The 17,419-nt window shown below is 36.3% G+C and overlaps 1 protein-coding gene across 8 annotated transcripts in view; it reads left to right on the plus strand.

The window, feature by feature from the left end:
• The window catches only part of LOC115209960 (mRNA-decapping enzyme 1A-like), a 369,797-nt gene that overhangs the window by 269,215 nt on the left and 83,163 nt on the right, over positions 1-17,419 (plus strand). The window contains exons 1-2 of one of the 8 annotated variants that reach the window (XM_036501429.1): positions 4,337-4,458; positions 6,252-6,525. The exons of 3 other annotated variants lie outside the window; for them this stretch is intronic. Coding sequence is in view for 1 of the 5 variants with exons in the window: in XM_036501428.1 (XP_036357321.1) it covers positions 5,316-5,335 (20 nt within the window). In the remaining 4 variants the exon portion in view is untranslated. Of the gene's footprint in view, positions 1-4,336; positions 4,459-5,064; positions 5,336-6,251; positions 6,526-9,893; positions 10,154-17,419 lie in introns of those variants that run through there. 4 more of the 8 variants (XM_036501430.1, XM_029778603.2, XM_036501428.1 and 1 more) reach the window with 4 other exon arrangements.

The following is a 17,419-nucleotide window of genomic DNA, read 5'->3' on the forward strand; positions in this document are numbered from 1 at the left end:
GGCAAAGTTGACCTCAATGGAATTTGGACTCAGAATGTAAAGAGCCATAAATAAGTTTGTTGTCCTATTTTACTTAGTCCTTCAAGATCTGCTTTCAAATTCTTCTAGGATCAATAGAAATGTACCAGCCATTTACTGTGGTTGACTCAATGGGTAGTACATACGTCTCTACTGTCAATTTATGTCCATGTACCCCAGAAATCATTATTATTACCATTATTTATTATCATTATTATGCATTTCATCCATCTGCACGATCTGGATTCAAATTCCGCCAAGGTCGACTTTGCTTTTCATCTTTTTGGGATCAATAAATTAAGTACCAGTGAAACACTGGGGTTAATGTAATTGACTAGTACCCTCCCCACAAATTGCAGGCTCTGTGCCTTTAGTAGAAAGGATTATTATTATTATTATTATTATTGTTGCTGTTGTTGTTGTTTTAAAAAAATAGGAAAACAAAAGGAATCATTATAATTATAACTATTTTTAGGGTTATGGATGTCAGAAATGGTAGAGTGCCTGATAAAATGTTCTGTAATATTTAGTTACATCCCTTTGCATTCTGAGTTCAAATCCTGCTGGATTCAATTTTTTCCCTTATCCTTGGGCAATCAAAATATACCTGCTAAGTACTGAGTAAATAAAATAAATTACATTGCACTTTCAAAATTTATGACCTTGTACCTATACAAGACATTATTATTATTATTATTGTTATTATTATTATTATTATTATTATTATTATTATTAGTTAATACAGTGCATGAAAGTATGGGTTTTAAATAGATAGATATAAATAGAATGAGAAAGCAAACACCCTGAGGGACTAAAACCTACATATTCTTATAAACACTCAAGGTAATGAATATTTTAATTAATCACTATTATTGTTGTTATTTCTTATATAGTTACGAGCTCTGAGATGTGTAGCTGAAGAAATATGAGAAGTTAGGAAGTGGCAATGTTCTTGTGTTCCAAAAATCATATGGTACTTGCAGCACTATGAAGAATACCATTACTTGTAAAAGTATCCAGTGTTAGTAAAATCTTAAATTTATCAACCTCCATGGTTAATAGACACAGCACGAACAACAGGTTCTGTGATAAATATCAAGGTATTGATAATGCAAAATATCTAAATAGGTGTCAATAAATCACTTTATGGCATGAAGATTCATGCATAGGTAGTGATAATAAGTGTTCTTGTCATAATTGAGAAAATGTGTGTGGTAGGGAAAGGTTCTTGTTTCTCGTTTTTTTTTAGTTTATTTTTTTTCTTTATTATTAATTCTTTTCACTCTATGCAAAATAATTTTGGCAAGTTCTGAGATAACTAAAATTAACAAAAGAACGACAACAACGACGATGATAGTGGTGGTGGTAACTGGAATCAATTCATTTTTTAATTACTGTGTATATCTTTCTTTTCATTCTCCCTCTATCTCTTTCACTTTCTCCCTCTCTCTTTCCTTTTCTTTCTCTCCCTCTCTTCCTTTCTTCCCCTCTCTTATACACACACACACACACATACACCAGCCCCTATCCTAGTAATAGTTTTATATTTTCCATGATTTTATATTTTTTCTTTATTACTTTAATTAGATATTATTCACAAGCACATGTACATACATGCTTATACATATACATGCACATAGCTACACATACACACACGCACACACGCACATATATATGCACACTAAACTAGTACACACTTTAACTATCCATCCATCCATCCATCTCTTTATCAAGCTCTTTTCACCAACAGTATCCCTAATATTTTCTTTATGACTACTTCTTCACCAAATGCATGCAGCCTACACACACACACATACAACCCCGCATAGGTGTCTGTGTGCATTTGTTCATATGCGCAACAAACACACTCATGAGCACCTCTGCAGCGATACATATTTGCCTACATACACACGTGTGTACAGCACCTGTCTTTTGAACTGATATATATACTTTAGCTACCTAACCATCCAGCTACAGATATTTGTCGACAATTCGTCTATCCTTTTCCTTTATCATGTACCTTGATGTGTGCATGGACTTACACAAACACATATGCATGCACATGCACGCACATGCACACCCACACATATGCACGTGTGCACACACACACACACATACACACAACCACCACTTACATACACTCACTTATTCCTTTGTACAGTTCTGTATCTTTCTCTCCATTCCATTCAGGGCTTTATTTTTATTTTATTCCTCTCCCCCACTCACCCACACAATCAATATGAGAATAACTTTATAATAGATCTCTTTGCAGAATATCTTCACTGTCAACACTTGATGTTGATCAATTGGTTTTTCAAAAGTGAGAGTTAATAAGCACAAGGAGATAGCAATAACTAGAAAAATGCTTTGTTAACCAGTTAACACGATATGAACGTATAATAATAAATATCTATATAGAAAACCTTTACAGTTAATAATTGATGTTTGGGCAATTCATTTTTCAAAACTGATAAGTGATCAATATTATCAACCCTTGGAAAAGAGAAGGCAACAACAGACACAACTGCAACAACAAAACTGCTAAGTAATCAACAATTGTTTACTTACCTTAAGTCTTTCATCTTGCCCTTAGCAGTAGGGGTGGTGATTTCCACTGTTTCTATTTAACACAACCTCTCATTCCTTTTTTTCTTAACAGAATAAATGGTATTCCATATGTTAGAAAATATATTTATTTTGGATTTTTGTTGTTGTAACAAAAGAGATTGCTGTTTGTTTTACTGTGTGTATGTGGATGTGTAATAATTTTTTTTTTTTGCAAACAAATAGACCAACAGACAGATAAACAAACACAAAAGAACAGGGAACACTGGAAGTGATCAGCTAATAATTCCTTGATATGAAAATAGATGATTGTCAATTTGAGTTCCTTGTAACATTAGGCTCCTTTTTCTGGGTGAGCTTTTTGTGGTTTTGATAAGAGATATGTATAGATATGTGTTTACGCACATGTGTATGGCGGGTGAGTATGTGTATGTGATTACGAGAATGTGAGTTCATGTAAAAGTGTTTGCGTCTTTCTGTTTTGTCTGTTTGTGTGTTTGTGTTGGTTTTTTTGTTTATGACTGTTCTTTTTTTCTTTCTGTTTTCAGCTATTTAGCAGCTTTTCTGTTGAGTATTTATATACCTATATCCTTAATGGAATGGACATGTAACACTCAGGCACTCAAATATATATACATATACACACAAACATAAAACAATTATATCTCATATACCTATAAATTCGTACAGATTGACTTTATGCGTTTGTATATATGTATATATATATATATATATTACATATATTTACACACAAAAATATACACACACAGTAAGTCTAGTATATTGACAATAGGGTACAACAATCTATTTCACACACACACATGCACATATATATATGTATATATATATATATTTATGTATATATATAATTATATATATATATGTATGTGTGTGTATCTGTGTTTGTGTTTGAACTTGAAACAGAAAGTAAAGGTAACTCTAGCTTTAGCGAAAATGGTTTACCTGTAAAGCTAAGGGTCTGTTTTACCTGAGTGTTGTTGTTACTGTGTGTGTAAACTACATAGAAGTAGAGTGTCTCATTTAAAGAAGATAGACAAAGTAGAGGTGAGATTTGTTTTGTTTGTTTGTTTTCTTCTTGTTTATCTGGATTTTAGGTGTGTTGTTTTTGTATGAGTGTGTGTTTAGTTAGAGCTTATTATGTATGCTGTGCTGTGGTGTATATGCGTATATTAAGTCAACTCAAATGAGTTGCATGGACAGTTAAAGGCAATAATAATAATAATAATAATAATAATAATAATAATAATAACAATAATAATGATAATAATCCAGATGGAAGTGTTGTAATAATGTAGATAAAAAGAATCCTAGTGACAACAATACTAAGTGTATATATGTATATGTATGTACATATATATATTTATTTATATATATATATAAATATATATTTATATATACACACCACACTAGGCCTTTAACTGTCAGAGCTGCTCCAATGTGCTCACTTCTGCTAACAGCTCTAGCATTAGTTAAGATAAAAAAAAATATCTTATTTTTTCTTCTTCCTTTCTTTTTTCTTTTCTTTTTTTCTTTTTTTGGTAATATTTGTCTTCTTCTAAGGATCTGTGGACTAAGAATTTATCTAAGTATCTTTCACCTCCACCTCTCTGGCTCCACCTCTACCTCCTTTCCTCCTCATCCTTCTCTCCCTGCTACTTCTACTTTTGCTACTACTGCTGCTGCTGCTGCTGCCAATATTGTTATTTCTGATGATGTTGTTGTTATTGTTGTGGTTGTTGTTGCCAGCTGACTGCTGTTCCTCAAACAAGCTCCTTGCAGCTACCATTCCAGATCACTTAAAACATATACCGAGCTCTTAACTTCAGCTCTCCTATTTGCTGCCTGTTCTATTTGGTCTGTTCTCTTTTTCTCTACATATCTGTGTGTGTGCGTGTGTGTGTGTGTGTGTGTGTGTGTATGAACGAAAGGGAGTAAGAAAGGGAAAGAGAGAGAGAGAGTATCGGATGGGAATCAGTTATTGTTATGAGGATATTGTTATCATAGTTCGAACACCTACTGAATTTGCACCCTCAAATTAATGCATTTATTTAAATCTTCCTGTTCTGTGCTTGTGCTCCTATATTGTGTACTAGTCTTTCTCTATCTCCCTCTCTTTACATACACACATGCACACTGATGAGGGTCTCCCTTCCCATGATATATAATCTAAAATGCAGTACCTTGGTTGTGTAACACAACCTTAACAAATACTATCTTCCACCGTGTTCCTACCACGAAGTTCATTAAACTACTGCTTTTCTCAGATTTTTCTCTTACCTGCCAACCCAAACACCTTTTTCCTGTAGCTTTCATCCTGGACTAAGGTGTAACTGCTATAGTAAAACGGGCTCCTTTTGCATTTCTCCACGGATAGATAGGTTGATAGATAAATAGATAGCTATACAGGTAAACAGGTAGATTTATTATTTAATAAATGCAATCATAAAAATATCATTGCATATAGCACCAGACACACACACACAGAGGCACACAACAAAAAGGGATGTGGGTCTGTTGGCTGTATATTGCAGCCTAACAATCTATCACTACCCCAACACCAATGTTGCTGCTGCTGCTGCTGGTACTACTACTGCCACCATCACCACCACCACCTCCACCGTTCATACCATTACTAACACTGCTACTACCCAATATGAATAAAACAGCTAAACAGTTAAGACAAGCTTATTTCACAGTCATGCTGTATCCAGATGTTGGTTAGCCTGGCAAGGTACCTGCTCTCACCTTATGTTAAAGCAAAACAAGTCAGCAAGAGAGCCTCTACATGATCATACATGCTAGAAATAGTAGCCAAATCTCCCTCATATCAAACCATAATGTCTAAGAAAAGAACCTATTGAATAATGTGGTCTTTAGTTCCCTGCACATTAGTAAAAGACTGGGTACTCATAGCTAGTATGCCTTCATATGTCAGCTCAATCAGGGCTGACCTGGAGCTACACAACAACTGCAAAACAACTACACATTGTATCTGTGTGTATATTGATGAGAACAGATACAGTGTATAAAAAGGAACAACTTAGTTACTCTTGGGTTTTAGTTTTTTGGAGGAGGAGGTGTTTTTATTTTTATTATTATCACAGTAGTTAAATTAAACTGTTTACAAATAGAACTTGTGTGGCTAAGGATATGAAGTGACAGGTCCACTGTCCTCGTTATAAGGGTTTATTATCTCAAACATTAGTGTAGCCCTGATGATTCTTGCTCAGTACTCAGGGTACTAACAGCTCCAGTCACTACTGGTGAACATTCAATTACTTTTGTTCCATTAGCAATTCCATTCCAATACTAACTTACCAGTGATTCTTCCAACCACAAATTAAACAACCTAATGTCACACATGTGTGTGTATGTATATTCATACATTCTCTCTCTCTCTCTCTCTCTTTGTCTTTCTCTGTTTCTATCTGTCTGTCTGTCTCTCTCTCCCCCCTCTCTCTCTCTCTCTCTCTCTCTCTCACATGCACACACATATAGATATCAATATTGATTTTAATCTCGGGGTGGTACATTGGTAAAGATAGTCACCTAAAAGCCTTGGAATGGCTATGTATTTGATGCCTACAGGGGTCAGTATCAGTAATATATTAGTGTTGATTCATTTGCATTTAATCTTTTTGTTAAAGGATTTGGACCTCTTACTGCCTATATGTGGTCAACTTGCTAGAAATAGCAGTCGAATATCTTGTAAGTTACCTTATACTGGATAATGTAACCCCCTGTGTGAGAAAAGAATCTTTTAACCAAATGAGATGGTCACCACTGGAATGTTTTTGATCATAGCTCTGCTCAATCAGAACTGATTTGTAGTCAACAACAACATCAAATATAATGTTAACATAAATCAGAAATTGCATGAGTCAATTTATACCTGTATATATAACCTGTTAATACTAACATGTAAGTACTAACTAATAGTCACTTAATTTCTTCAGTATCTTATTTTATGAATGAAATTTTCTCTCTCTTTCTCATTTTCTTTCTCTCTATCTTCCTCTCCCTCTCTCTTCTTCTATCCTTTTGTCTTTATCCCTCCCTTTTCTCTCTCCTCTCTTTCTTCCTCCCTTTTCTCTCTCCTTCTTCCTCTCTCTCTCACCCATTTTGTATGTGAGCGTGTTTAATGTTTTAAAATGTTTTAAATAGCCTCTTTAGCTAACCACATGTATGTGTTGATGTGTATATTATATGATCATATACTGGAATATTTAAATATTTAAAAAGTTCACTTTACAATCATGAAGCTTTGAGTCCAATCCCACTGTATGGTACCTTGCACAAGTGCCTTCAATCATAATCTCAGGTCAACCTAAGTATTGTGACTAAAACTCAGAACTCAAAAATTATACCAAAGCCTGCAATTACACTTGTAATTCAAAGGACCAACCTTATATATTGTGTCAGACTGAGCCTGCCTTAGAATTACATCAAGGTTACAAGTGATGTAATTCTAAGTAGTTGCTTCATTGATTGGGCACCCTAAATAACATCATGGGAACTCATATGTGATCCATATATTTTATATAATACTTAAGCATACACACACATATAGGAATACATACATTTACAACACACACACTTTTATATATAAGTTAATGCATATGTTTACCACAAACCCAATGAACAATGTGTCCCAGTATAAGTTTTGGAACAAAATTTGCTTAGGGGGTGCAAACCCAGTTTTCCATGAGGATGTTCAAAGCTCCACAAAAATTGGCAGCAGGAGCACTTGCACTCCCTGTTCCTGAGCCTATGTACCTCAGGTTTTTCTGTTAGAGTTCTCCCTCTCCTGGGTTAGTTGCTTTTGCCATGGCTGGTAGGCTAAACATGCACCTGGGTACTAAACTAAAAATTTTTTAATTCCTACGCATAGATGCATATATCATATAACTGGATAGCCATTGACTCTTCTGAGTTCATTTGCTTTCTGAGGAGTTTTTTTGTCATCCTGCAGGGGTGTCCAAAAATAACCCTACTCACTAAGCGAGCTTGGGTAGTGTTGCTGGTGTAGCTGCTGATGGCCTGACCATGCAACAGGTTGTACTCAAATTGACCTGACCGTATAGCTATACATTTATATGTATACACACATATGCACATTTAGGTATGTATATATATAATGAATATGTGTGTGTTTGTGTGTATGCGTGTGTAATTACAGATGAATATAGCAAAAGAAACCCAATTTGTAGCTGTTTCTAAGTGTGCTCAGGCAACAAAATATACCTGGCATCTAGTAGTCTGTATCACTATGTCTGTATATCTACATTTCTACAATTATTTCATTTCAATAATAATAGTTCTCTATACAAATTCTTCTATCGATGATAATGAGGATAACAATAATCATGTGTGTGTGTGTTTATTTGCTTTAATGACCTGAATTTCTGTTTATATGTGCTTGATCGATTTCTGACTAACATGTTGTTTAACCCCAAGTCAGTTCTGACTGAACAAACCTATGATCAAAAGCATTCCAACCATGACCAGTTGTTTCTTTATATGTCAGAGACTGCATTATCCTTCTATTTTTAAGACTGAAGGTTTAATTTAATGGAAATTTGGTTGCTATTTCTAGTTGTTTCATCAGCCATATAGAGGTTCCTTTGATTGCTTTAGAGACTAATGTATTATAGTTATATAAACTTTGGAAATATATACAAGTACATTTATATGTATTTGGGGTTTAACAGTTAGAGTATTTTATCATAAAAATATAATGCCACAGGTTCAATTCCTGTATCAGGCAGTGGATTGTTCTTTGAGCAAGATACTTCATTTCACATTACTCCAGTTTACTCTACTGAAAATGACTACCAGTCAAGTGCTTGTGCAGCTCTCTTTTCATCTAGGTGTCACATCCTGGATGTGACATTGGACCAAGTGGAAGTGTTGAGAGAGTGTCTATGACTACTTGTGACTAAGTAGGGACCTAAAACAATTAACAAGAGCATGGTACATCCTACCAAACTATGCTGCTTCATGGGTGACTACTAGCATTTTAAATAAGTACTTGGAGAGTTTCTCTGGGCAAACATGATTCAGTGACGCAGTCCTCTTTGCTGTAAATAGAGATTACATGGAATAATTTAATGACATATGCAGTGGGTAAAATTGATAAAACTAAATTTGTTCTGCTTCTCCTGTGGTTATTACTTGCAGAGGCTGGCTAGGTACTTTGGATGAAACACGTGTTGAATGGTACCCTAATAACTTTATGGCTTATAGTCAACTACAATAAAATACTTAGTGTTGTTGATTATACACATCACCAGATAAGTATTGAGCTAATGAAGAAGCCTTTTTTGTGGTCATTTGACTGCTATTTCTTGCAACCAAATTTCCCTCAAATTATATCCCCCCATCTTATAACAAGGTCACATTGGAAAATGTATCTTAAATATATAAAACAATGGGGTGGTTATATTTGGAATGCTTTTGCTGATAAATCTTGATCAGAACTGGCTTGGGGCTAACCAGCAAACAACTGTACGTGTATGAGTGTGTTGCCTGTTCAGGTAAAAGTAATGTTCGCACATTTTGTAATTATTATATCTATGAGATTTAGTGTTCCCATACCACAATATGAACCCTTTTAAATATCAGTAATTCTTAATGGAGGCTGGCGCAGGACTCTGAGAGGGGGTAAGGAATTCATCATACTTGTCGTACTTGCACCTAAGAATTTCAAGGGATCTCAGAAAATATTTGCCTTTGTTGAAGAATTGTTGTACACCTTGATAAAATTTTTCTCAGAAACCCTGGTTTCGCCCAAATATGTATATTTGTGCATGTATGTGTGGTAATGATGATAATCAATTAGTTGATTAATTTATATCCATTGAATATCTCCATTTTCAAACTTTAAAAATTTATATATATATATATATATGTAGGTATGTATGTATTTTTGCATGTGTATACATGTGTGTGTGTAGCATGTGATGTATTAGATTAAAAGAAACTTTGGTGGAATAAGTTAAAGTATACCTGAAGGATATGAACCCATATATTTTGTACCCATGTCATTCATGGTTGAGACTCACAAGTACCTTTCAGCCTTTTCCCTACCAAATGTTTTTTTAACCCAATATATTACATGCTATTATTTGTAACTGTATCCACTTCGAGGTTCATCCTTAAATTTTTTTAAATACACATTAACTGGATCTACAAAATACAAATGCATCTATGAAATAATCTTCTGTACAATGTGTACTGGGTGTATTTTTCATGGTATCAACACCCAAATAATTGTCTTATTTACCAATCACTTTAAGGGGAGTACAGAGGAGTGTGTTTTTCACTATGGACCCAGTATAGGAGGTGGAGCATCTTGTACACAGTAAATGTAATGGATACTCAGTAATCTAAGAAATGTAGACTGTGGAAATATGTGAGAGAGAGGCAGACAGACAGATAGACAAACAGACAGATAGAGAATGAGAGAGGGAGAGAAAGAGAGAGCGATTGGTAATGACTACAGAAAGGCAAAAAAATGTTAGCCAAGAGTGGCAAGAGTATAAAGATGGTGAGTACTCAATAACCTAGGGCATGTACATTGGCATAGGTGACTAAGGAAGGGAATAAGAGAAAGAGTATGATGATATCTGAAGGACCAGGAGGGGTGGGTGAAATGGAAAAGATTGTTTAGGGTGGAGTCAGAAAGGAAGTGCAAAAGCAGGAGAAAAAGGTAAGGGTAAGTTTTGAGATAAAGACAAAAGTAGGTGATGGATGGCAATAGAAGTGGCTTAGAGCAGTGCTACTTAAATTGGTGGTCTGCGGACTGGCACCAGTTCACAAGCCATCAGCTGCTGGTACACAGCGAGTTTCCAGAAAAGAAAGAAACATTATAAAATGCTTATGTAATATTGTATTATTTGTTTATAAAATAAATATAAAATTTTAAAAATTGTCAACTTTTATTATATTCAATATATATATTGTTTCTGGTATAAATTAATATTACTAAGAAATATTACCAGCCCCTGGCATATTGGACAAAAGAAAAACTATCAGTACGCCACATCAGATAGTTTGAGAAGCACTGGCTTAAGGACAAAGATTAATGCTTGGCAGTACAGAAGTGCAAAGTTATACTACATCAGGTGGAGAGATAAGGGTGATCCAATGATGCTATTTCTTAAACACATGTCTAGTGAAGAGTAAAGGAGTCAACATGATAAGGATTATACAGCCTCTGCAGGTTGTGGAAAAAGAGAGCTGGAAGACCATAAGTGATAAATGAGTGAAAAGGGAATGAGCAATTGATAGATAAGAGGTGGGGAAGGGGCAATACACACACACACACACACACACACACACACACACAAATAGCAGTTTCATCATACCCAAATATATCATTACAGATACATAGACATAATGTATAGCAAATGATCCTCACTTTCATTTCTAGTGGACATAGAAACTGACTTAATAAAAAAAGGTTTGTTGACATTCTCTGTCAAGAAATCAGTCTCTGGCCCGATGCTTTCAAAGACAAATGAAATTTTAAAAATCCCTTATTTAAAAACAGTTAAGAGTTAGTGACAAGTAGATCCTCCAATGCTTCAGTAATATGTATTTTTTCAACTGATGCTAACACGGTAAATTGGAAATAAACAAATATGTCATTCAATCATGACAGTGAGTGAATAATATTCTTAATGCTCCAGTTAATTCTTAACTCTTTTAGTCCTGACTTCTTGAACCCTATTTTACCTGGCACTCCACCGGTGCTATGGTATAGAGAAAAATAAGCCATCCACCAGTAAACTGGTGTTACGGGCTCAAAGGGTTAATCAAATTAAATGTAGTCAAATTCATTGAAAGGACCAGTGCTCTGCTAAATTTTCAGATATAATAGAAAATTAGTTGGGTCAAAAAGGTTACAATAAAATATGTATTCAAAAATGAGAGATGAGAGAATAACATTTAGATGCAACTTCTAAGCAGTATAGTTACCTTTGTCTTTATCATTTTTGTTTTAATCGCACTTAAGTTAAATATTTGATAGAAAGGAATCTATTTCTGTAAACCAAGTTAAAATCAGTGCGGTAGAAAAAAATTGAGATAAAAAGTGGTCAAAACAAAAAAGTATTTATTCTTGATATTACCCATAAATCATCATATCTCTGTTATTTTAAAAGAAAATTTAGTATAATTAAGCTTCATTAAAAGATTTCAGTAGCAGGAATCCTTTTCTTTTCAAATTGGTGCCATAGAAAAAACTTATGGGGCAAAAAATAGCCAAATTTGAGAGTAAGGCCAAAATTAGTTGTCATGTCATTATATTTTTGTTCTTTTCAGAAAGAAAAGTAGTGTAGAGTTTTCTAAAATCTAAATGAAGGAATAATAATTTTGAAAACTACATCAGAATTGGTTCAATAGAAAAACTTCTGAAATAAAAGTGGTCAAATTTGAGAATGATCTCAAATAAATATTGTGACACTGAAAATTGAGTATATAAAGGACAAAGTAGAGGGGTAGTATTGCATTGGTTCCAAATTTTGATTGGTTTGGTTACCTCAAGATGTGTGTTAGCTGTGAGTATGTAGAGAACAGACTTTAGAAGCAAGTTTAGGTGCAAAAACATCATTTTTCATTCAAATTTAATAAAAATGCCAAAATTCTTTGTGAATAAGATTATTCTTAGATTAATGCATAAATATGCCAATTTGAGCTCATTAAATAGTACATTTTACATGTTGTTTTCAAAGTGGTATTTATTTTTTTTAACAGTTGAGCAAGAATTGTTTTCTATATTTATTTGTGTACCAAATAGTAAAGATTAATCAATGCATATAGTTAATATTTAAAATAATAAGTATGGCTGCTTAGCACCAAATTTAGGATTCTGGATTATAGTAGGAAAATTAATCAACTATATTAAAATTTCATAAATTAATGGAATTAGGCATAGAAAATTTATTATTGCCAAATTTATTCTATGAAAAATGTTTTTTTATCTTATTTAAATGTTTAAAATATTAAAAATTTTATAAAAATTGTTTTTAGTTTTAGCAATCATTTTTAAAACTTCTTTTAAATAGCTTTTACTGTTATTTTTCTGTTCATTTTTCTATCACTCTTATAAAGATCATGTCAGAATTTGGCAAGGGCAGCAAAGGTATGAGTAAAAGAGACACCAAGTGACATTACAAGGTTCTACTTGACAAACTCCAAAGCTTCATGAAGCTGGCTATCTGATGCTTGGTTTGTCATAGTAGCATCTATAGCCTGATCTATGAGGTGACCCTCATAATTTGCATGAATGTGATCAGACCCCTTTTACTTCAAAGTGGTTAACTCATATTTGTTGTCCTGCTTTCTGAATTGAAGTGGTGTTTTTAAGTTTGTCTACTGCTGCTTTATTGGCATTCTCTCTTTTGTCTTGGGTTCCATGTTGGCATTTTTAAATAATTTACTTTCTGTCAATGTATAAAGTTTACTTTTTGACTGTAGATTAAACATCCTGAAAAACATTCATTCTTAGCTTCCATATTTTTTGAGTTTTGTTTCAAAAGCAATCTTTTGTCAGTAGAAACTGCCAGTAAAAAAATGTACTAGCAGAAGTGATGATATTCTTTATACATTGAATCTGGAAAAGTACAGGACAAGAAATGAAAGTTTAAAAATATTGAAGCTGAAGTAGGAATTTGAATTTATATTGTATTTTGGTGCATAGAAAAAAAAGTAAGAAAAAATTAAAAGGAGAATTAGTGTGGCCTTTAAGCAGCATGTTGGACATATTCTTTTATTCTTTTACTTGTTTCAGTCATTTGGCTGTGGCGATGATGGAACACCACATTAAAGGTTTCTTTTAGTTGGAGAAATTGACCACAGGACTTATTCTTTGTAAGTCTAGTCGTGAAATTTGAATGACCAGTTTCTTTCACTCATAGCACCCATGCAAATGCATGTCTGACTGGGAACCCACCAATCCTTTGCACTGAATGAGGAAGATTAATTAAATTTCTTGTACTTCATCCCTCTTTCCCCAAACTAAACTCGTTTCCAGTTGCAGTTTATCTGTTTAAAAACTCTCGCCTCATATGTTTCCATTCCATTCCATTCTTTCGCCAAATGATGTTGCGATGCTAAGCTAAGATTCTCTCATATTTTTCCGTTCTTTTGTACTTCTTTCACCATTAACAGTTTAAATGTATTATTTACTAACATACCAAGTCTGCGGGTAGTGCAAAGTCCCTTCCAGACCTAGAGTTATGTGGTGGTAGAATAGTATGGTAGACAAAGCCATTAGAGCAAAGAAACAGGCCTGGAAAGCCTGGAAGGGTGGGGGTAGCAGGGAACTGTACCAGGTAGCCAAAAGGGAGGCTGGGTGGCAGGTATACATAGCCAAGGGCAAAGCGGAAAAGAAGAATATTGGCAATGTCTAGCAACGTGAGGACCAAAGGACTGAAGCATTTCGGATTGCAAGACAGTGTGTGAGAGAAAATTGTGATGTCACAAGAGAGAAATGTGTCCACATGGATGATGGTGCACTTGCTTTTAATGATTCTGAAAAGAAAGAGGCTTGGAGAAGCCATAATGAAAGAATGTGGAGAATGAATGGGAGGAGGAGAGTCTGCCAAATGTTGACCCAGTAGAGGGACCAGCTATCCGAATAGACAGCTCCCTGGTAGATAAAGCAATTAAGGGTATAAAGCCAGGAAAAGCCCCCGGCCTGTCCGGAATCACTGCTGAGATGCTTAAAATATCTGATGGTGTCAGCTATGGCTTAATCACTTGCATTGTAAACCATTGTAAACCAGGCGCAATGGCCCAGTGGTTAGGGCAGCGGACTCGCGGTTGTAGGATCGCGGTTTCGATTCCCAGACCGGGCGTTGTGAGTGTTTATTGAGCGAAAACACCTAAAGCTCCACGAGGCTCCAGCAGGGATGGTGGTGATCCCTGCTGTACTCTTTCACCACAACTTTCTCTCATTCTTACTTCCTGTTTCTGTTGTACCTGTATTTCAAAGGGCCGGCCTTGTCACTCTCTGTGTCACGCTGAATATTCCCGAGAACTGCGTTAAGGGTACACGTGTCTGTGGAGTGCTCAGCCACTTACACGTTAATTTCACGAGCAGGCTGTTCCGTTGATCGGATCAACCGGAACCCTCGTCGTCGTAACCGACAGAGTGCTTCCATCCATCCAAACCAGGTAGTTCATGATGGAGTCATACCCAACGACTGGCGTAGCAGCACCCTATTCAACTGCTACAAAGGTAAAGGTGATACTCTAGATAGAAATAACCACAGGGGTATCAAACTGCTGGATCAGGTGATGAAGGTCATGGAGAGGGTCATAGTCCATCTCATTAAGGAGAGAATTTGCTTAGATGAGATGCAGTTCAGGTTTGTGCCAGGTAGAAGCACCAATGATGCCATATTCCTGGTTCAACAACTGCAGGAGAAATACTTAGCTAAAGATAAACCCCTATACTTAGGTTTTGTGGACTTGGAGAAAGCCTTTGACAGGGTCCCCCGATCCCTTATTTGGTGGGCAATGTGGAAACTGGAGATTGAAAAATGGTTAATAAGGGCTGTACAGGCCCTATACAGAGAGGCCATTAGTAAGGTTAGGATTATCAAAGAGTATAGTGAAGAATTCCGAGTAGAAGTAGGGGTCCACCAAGGTTCAGCCCTCAGTCCCCTTTTATTCATCATTGTCCTCCAGGCAATAACAGAGGAATTCAAGATGGGTTGCCCCTGGAAGCTCCTCTATGCTGATGACCTGGCCCTCATAACAGAATCACTACCAGAACTAGAAAAGAGAAATTTCATGTGTGGAAGCAAGGTTTAGAATCAAAAGGCCTTAGAGTCAATATAGCAAAGACCAAAGTTCTAGTAAGTAGGAAGGCGAACTCATCACTCACCCACTCAGGTATGTGGTCCTGCTCAATCTGTAGAAAAGGTGTAGGTAGAAACTCCATATGATGTAACCAGTGTAAGCTATGAACACAGATGCAGCAATATCAAAAGAAGATTAACCGAGAAGATAGCTTTCGTGTGCGGCAGATGCACAAGGGTAATAGACACCACAGATGCTCAGAAAACAGATTCCATCACACTCCAGGGGTAGAAACTAGAAGTAGTTGATAGCTTCTGCTACCTAGGTGACCAAGTTAGTAGTGGAGGTGGATGCTCAGAGAGTGTTACCACTAGAATAAGAATAGCCTAGGTAAAGTTTAGAAAGCTTCTACCCCTACTGGTGACAAAGGGTCTCTTGCTCAGAGTGAAAGGTAGATTGTATGATGCATGTGTGCTACTGCCATGCTTCACGGCAGTGAAACATGGCTTGTGACTGCAGAGGACATGCATAGGCTCAAAAGAAATGAAGCTAGCATGATCTGCTGGATGTGTAATGTCAGTGTGCACACATGACAGAGTGTAAGCGCCCTGAGAGAAATGCTGGACGTAAGAAGCATTGGATGTGGCTTGCAAGAGAGATGTTTGCGCTGGTATGGTCATGTACTACGGATGGATGAGGAGAGATGTGTGAAGAAGTGCTACTCCCAAACAGTTGAAGGAATCTGGGATTGAGGTAGACCCAGGAAGACATGGGATGAGGTGGTCAAGCATAACCTTCAAACATTGGGCCTCACAGAGGCAACGACGAAAGACCGAGAACTCTGGAGATATGCTGTGACTGCGAAGACCCGACAAATAAAATGAGTTCATGGCTGGATCCTACACCAGCTTCACATAGCCAGCCCCAGCCCATTCAAAGTACCTTGGATCATAGGACGACCTGCTGTGCTTACCTTGGATCGTAGACTGACCTGCTGTGCTTGAGGAGACCTATTGAGTCAAGTACATCAACATCAAAATAAAAATCAAATGGAAATTGTAGATGTGATACCCGTGCCGGTGGCACGTAAAAAGCACCATCCGAACGTGGCCGATGCCAGCACCACCTTGACTGGCTTCTATGCCGGCGGCACGTAAAAAGCACCAACTGATCATGGCTGTTGCCAGCCTCCTCTGGCTCCTGTGCTGGTGGCATGTGAAAAACACCCACTATATTCACAGAGTGGTTGGCATTAGGAAGGGCATCCAGCTGTAGAAATACTGCCAGATCAGACTGGAGCCTGGTACAGCCTCCTGGCTTCCCAGACCCCGGTCAAACCATCCAACCCATGCTAACATGGAAAACAGACGTTAAACGATGATGATGATGAGATAGGAAAATTCATTCTTCAAGCTTTATAGAAGTCATGAATGTTGGTTGTGGTGGTGATGGTGGTGTTGGGGCAGTGGTGGCAGTGGAGGTGGTGGTTCTGATGGTGGTGGTGAGTTTCTAAGTCTCAAAGGCCTAGGTGTGTTGGATTTTCAGACATAGATTCTGAAACCTTTGTCTCTAGTGGCAATAAATTTTTATTTTTCAGTGAAGGGAAGTAGAGCCATCCACTTTAAGTGATCAACACTTCTGTATACAGCTTTTTTTATTTATACACACAACATGCCCTAATCAACATGGTCTTCTCTCTTGCATGCTACATCTGATTCTTAAGCGCAAGATATATGTGTGTCTGTACAAACATGCAGGTATACACACACACACACACACAGAACTTATTTCCGTTTCCATCTACCAAATCCATTCAGAAGACATTGTTTGGCTTGGGATTATAGTAGACACTTGCCCAAATGTCATACGGTGGGAGTGAATCCAAAATCACATGATCGGGAAGCAAACTTCTTAACCACACAGCTATGCCTGCACCAGTACTTATTCTAATGTGCCTGGGGGAATTAAAGACAAAGTTGAGGACATCAGTAAAGTGTTGCAA

This window comes from Octopus sinensis, linkage group LG3 (assembly GCF_006345805.1).
Source record: "Octopus sinensis linkage group LG3, ASM634580v1, whole genome shotgun sequence".
In the NCBI taxonomy this organism is placed as follows: Eukaryota; Metazoa; Mollusca; class Cephalopoda; order Octopoda; family Octopodidae; genus Octopus; species Octopus sinensis.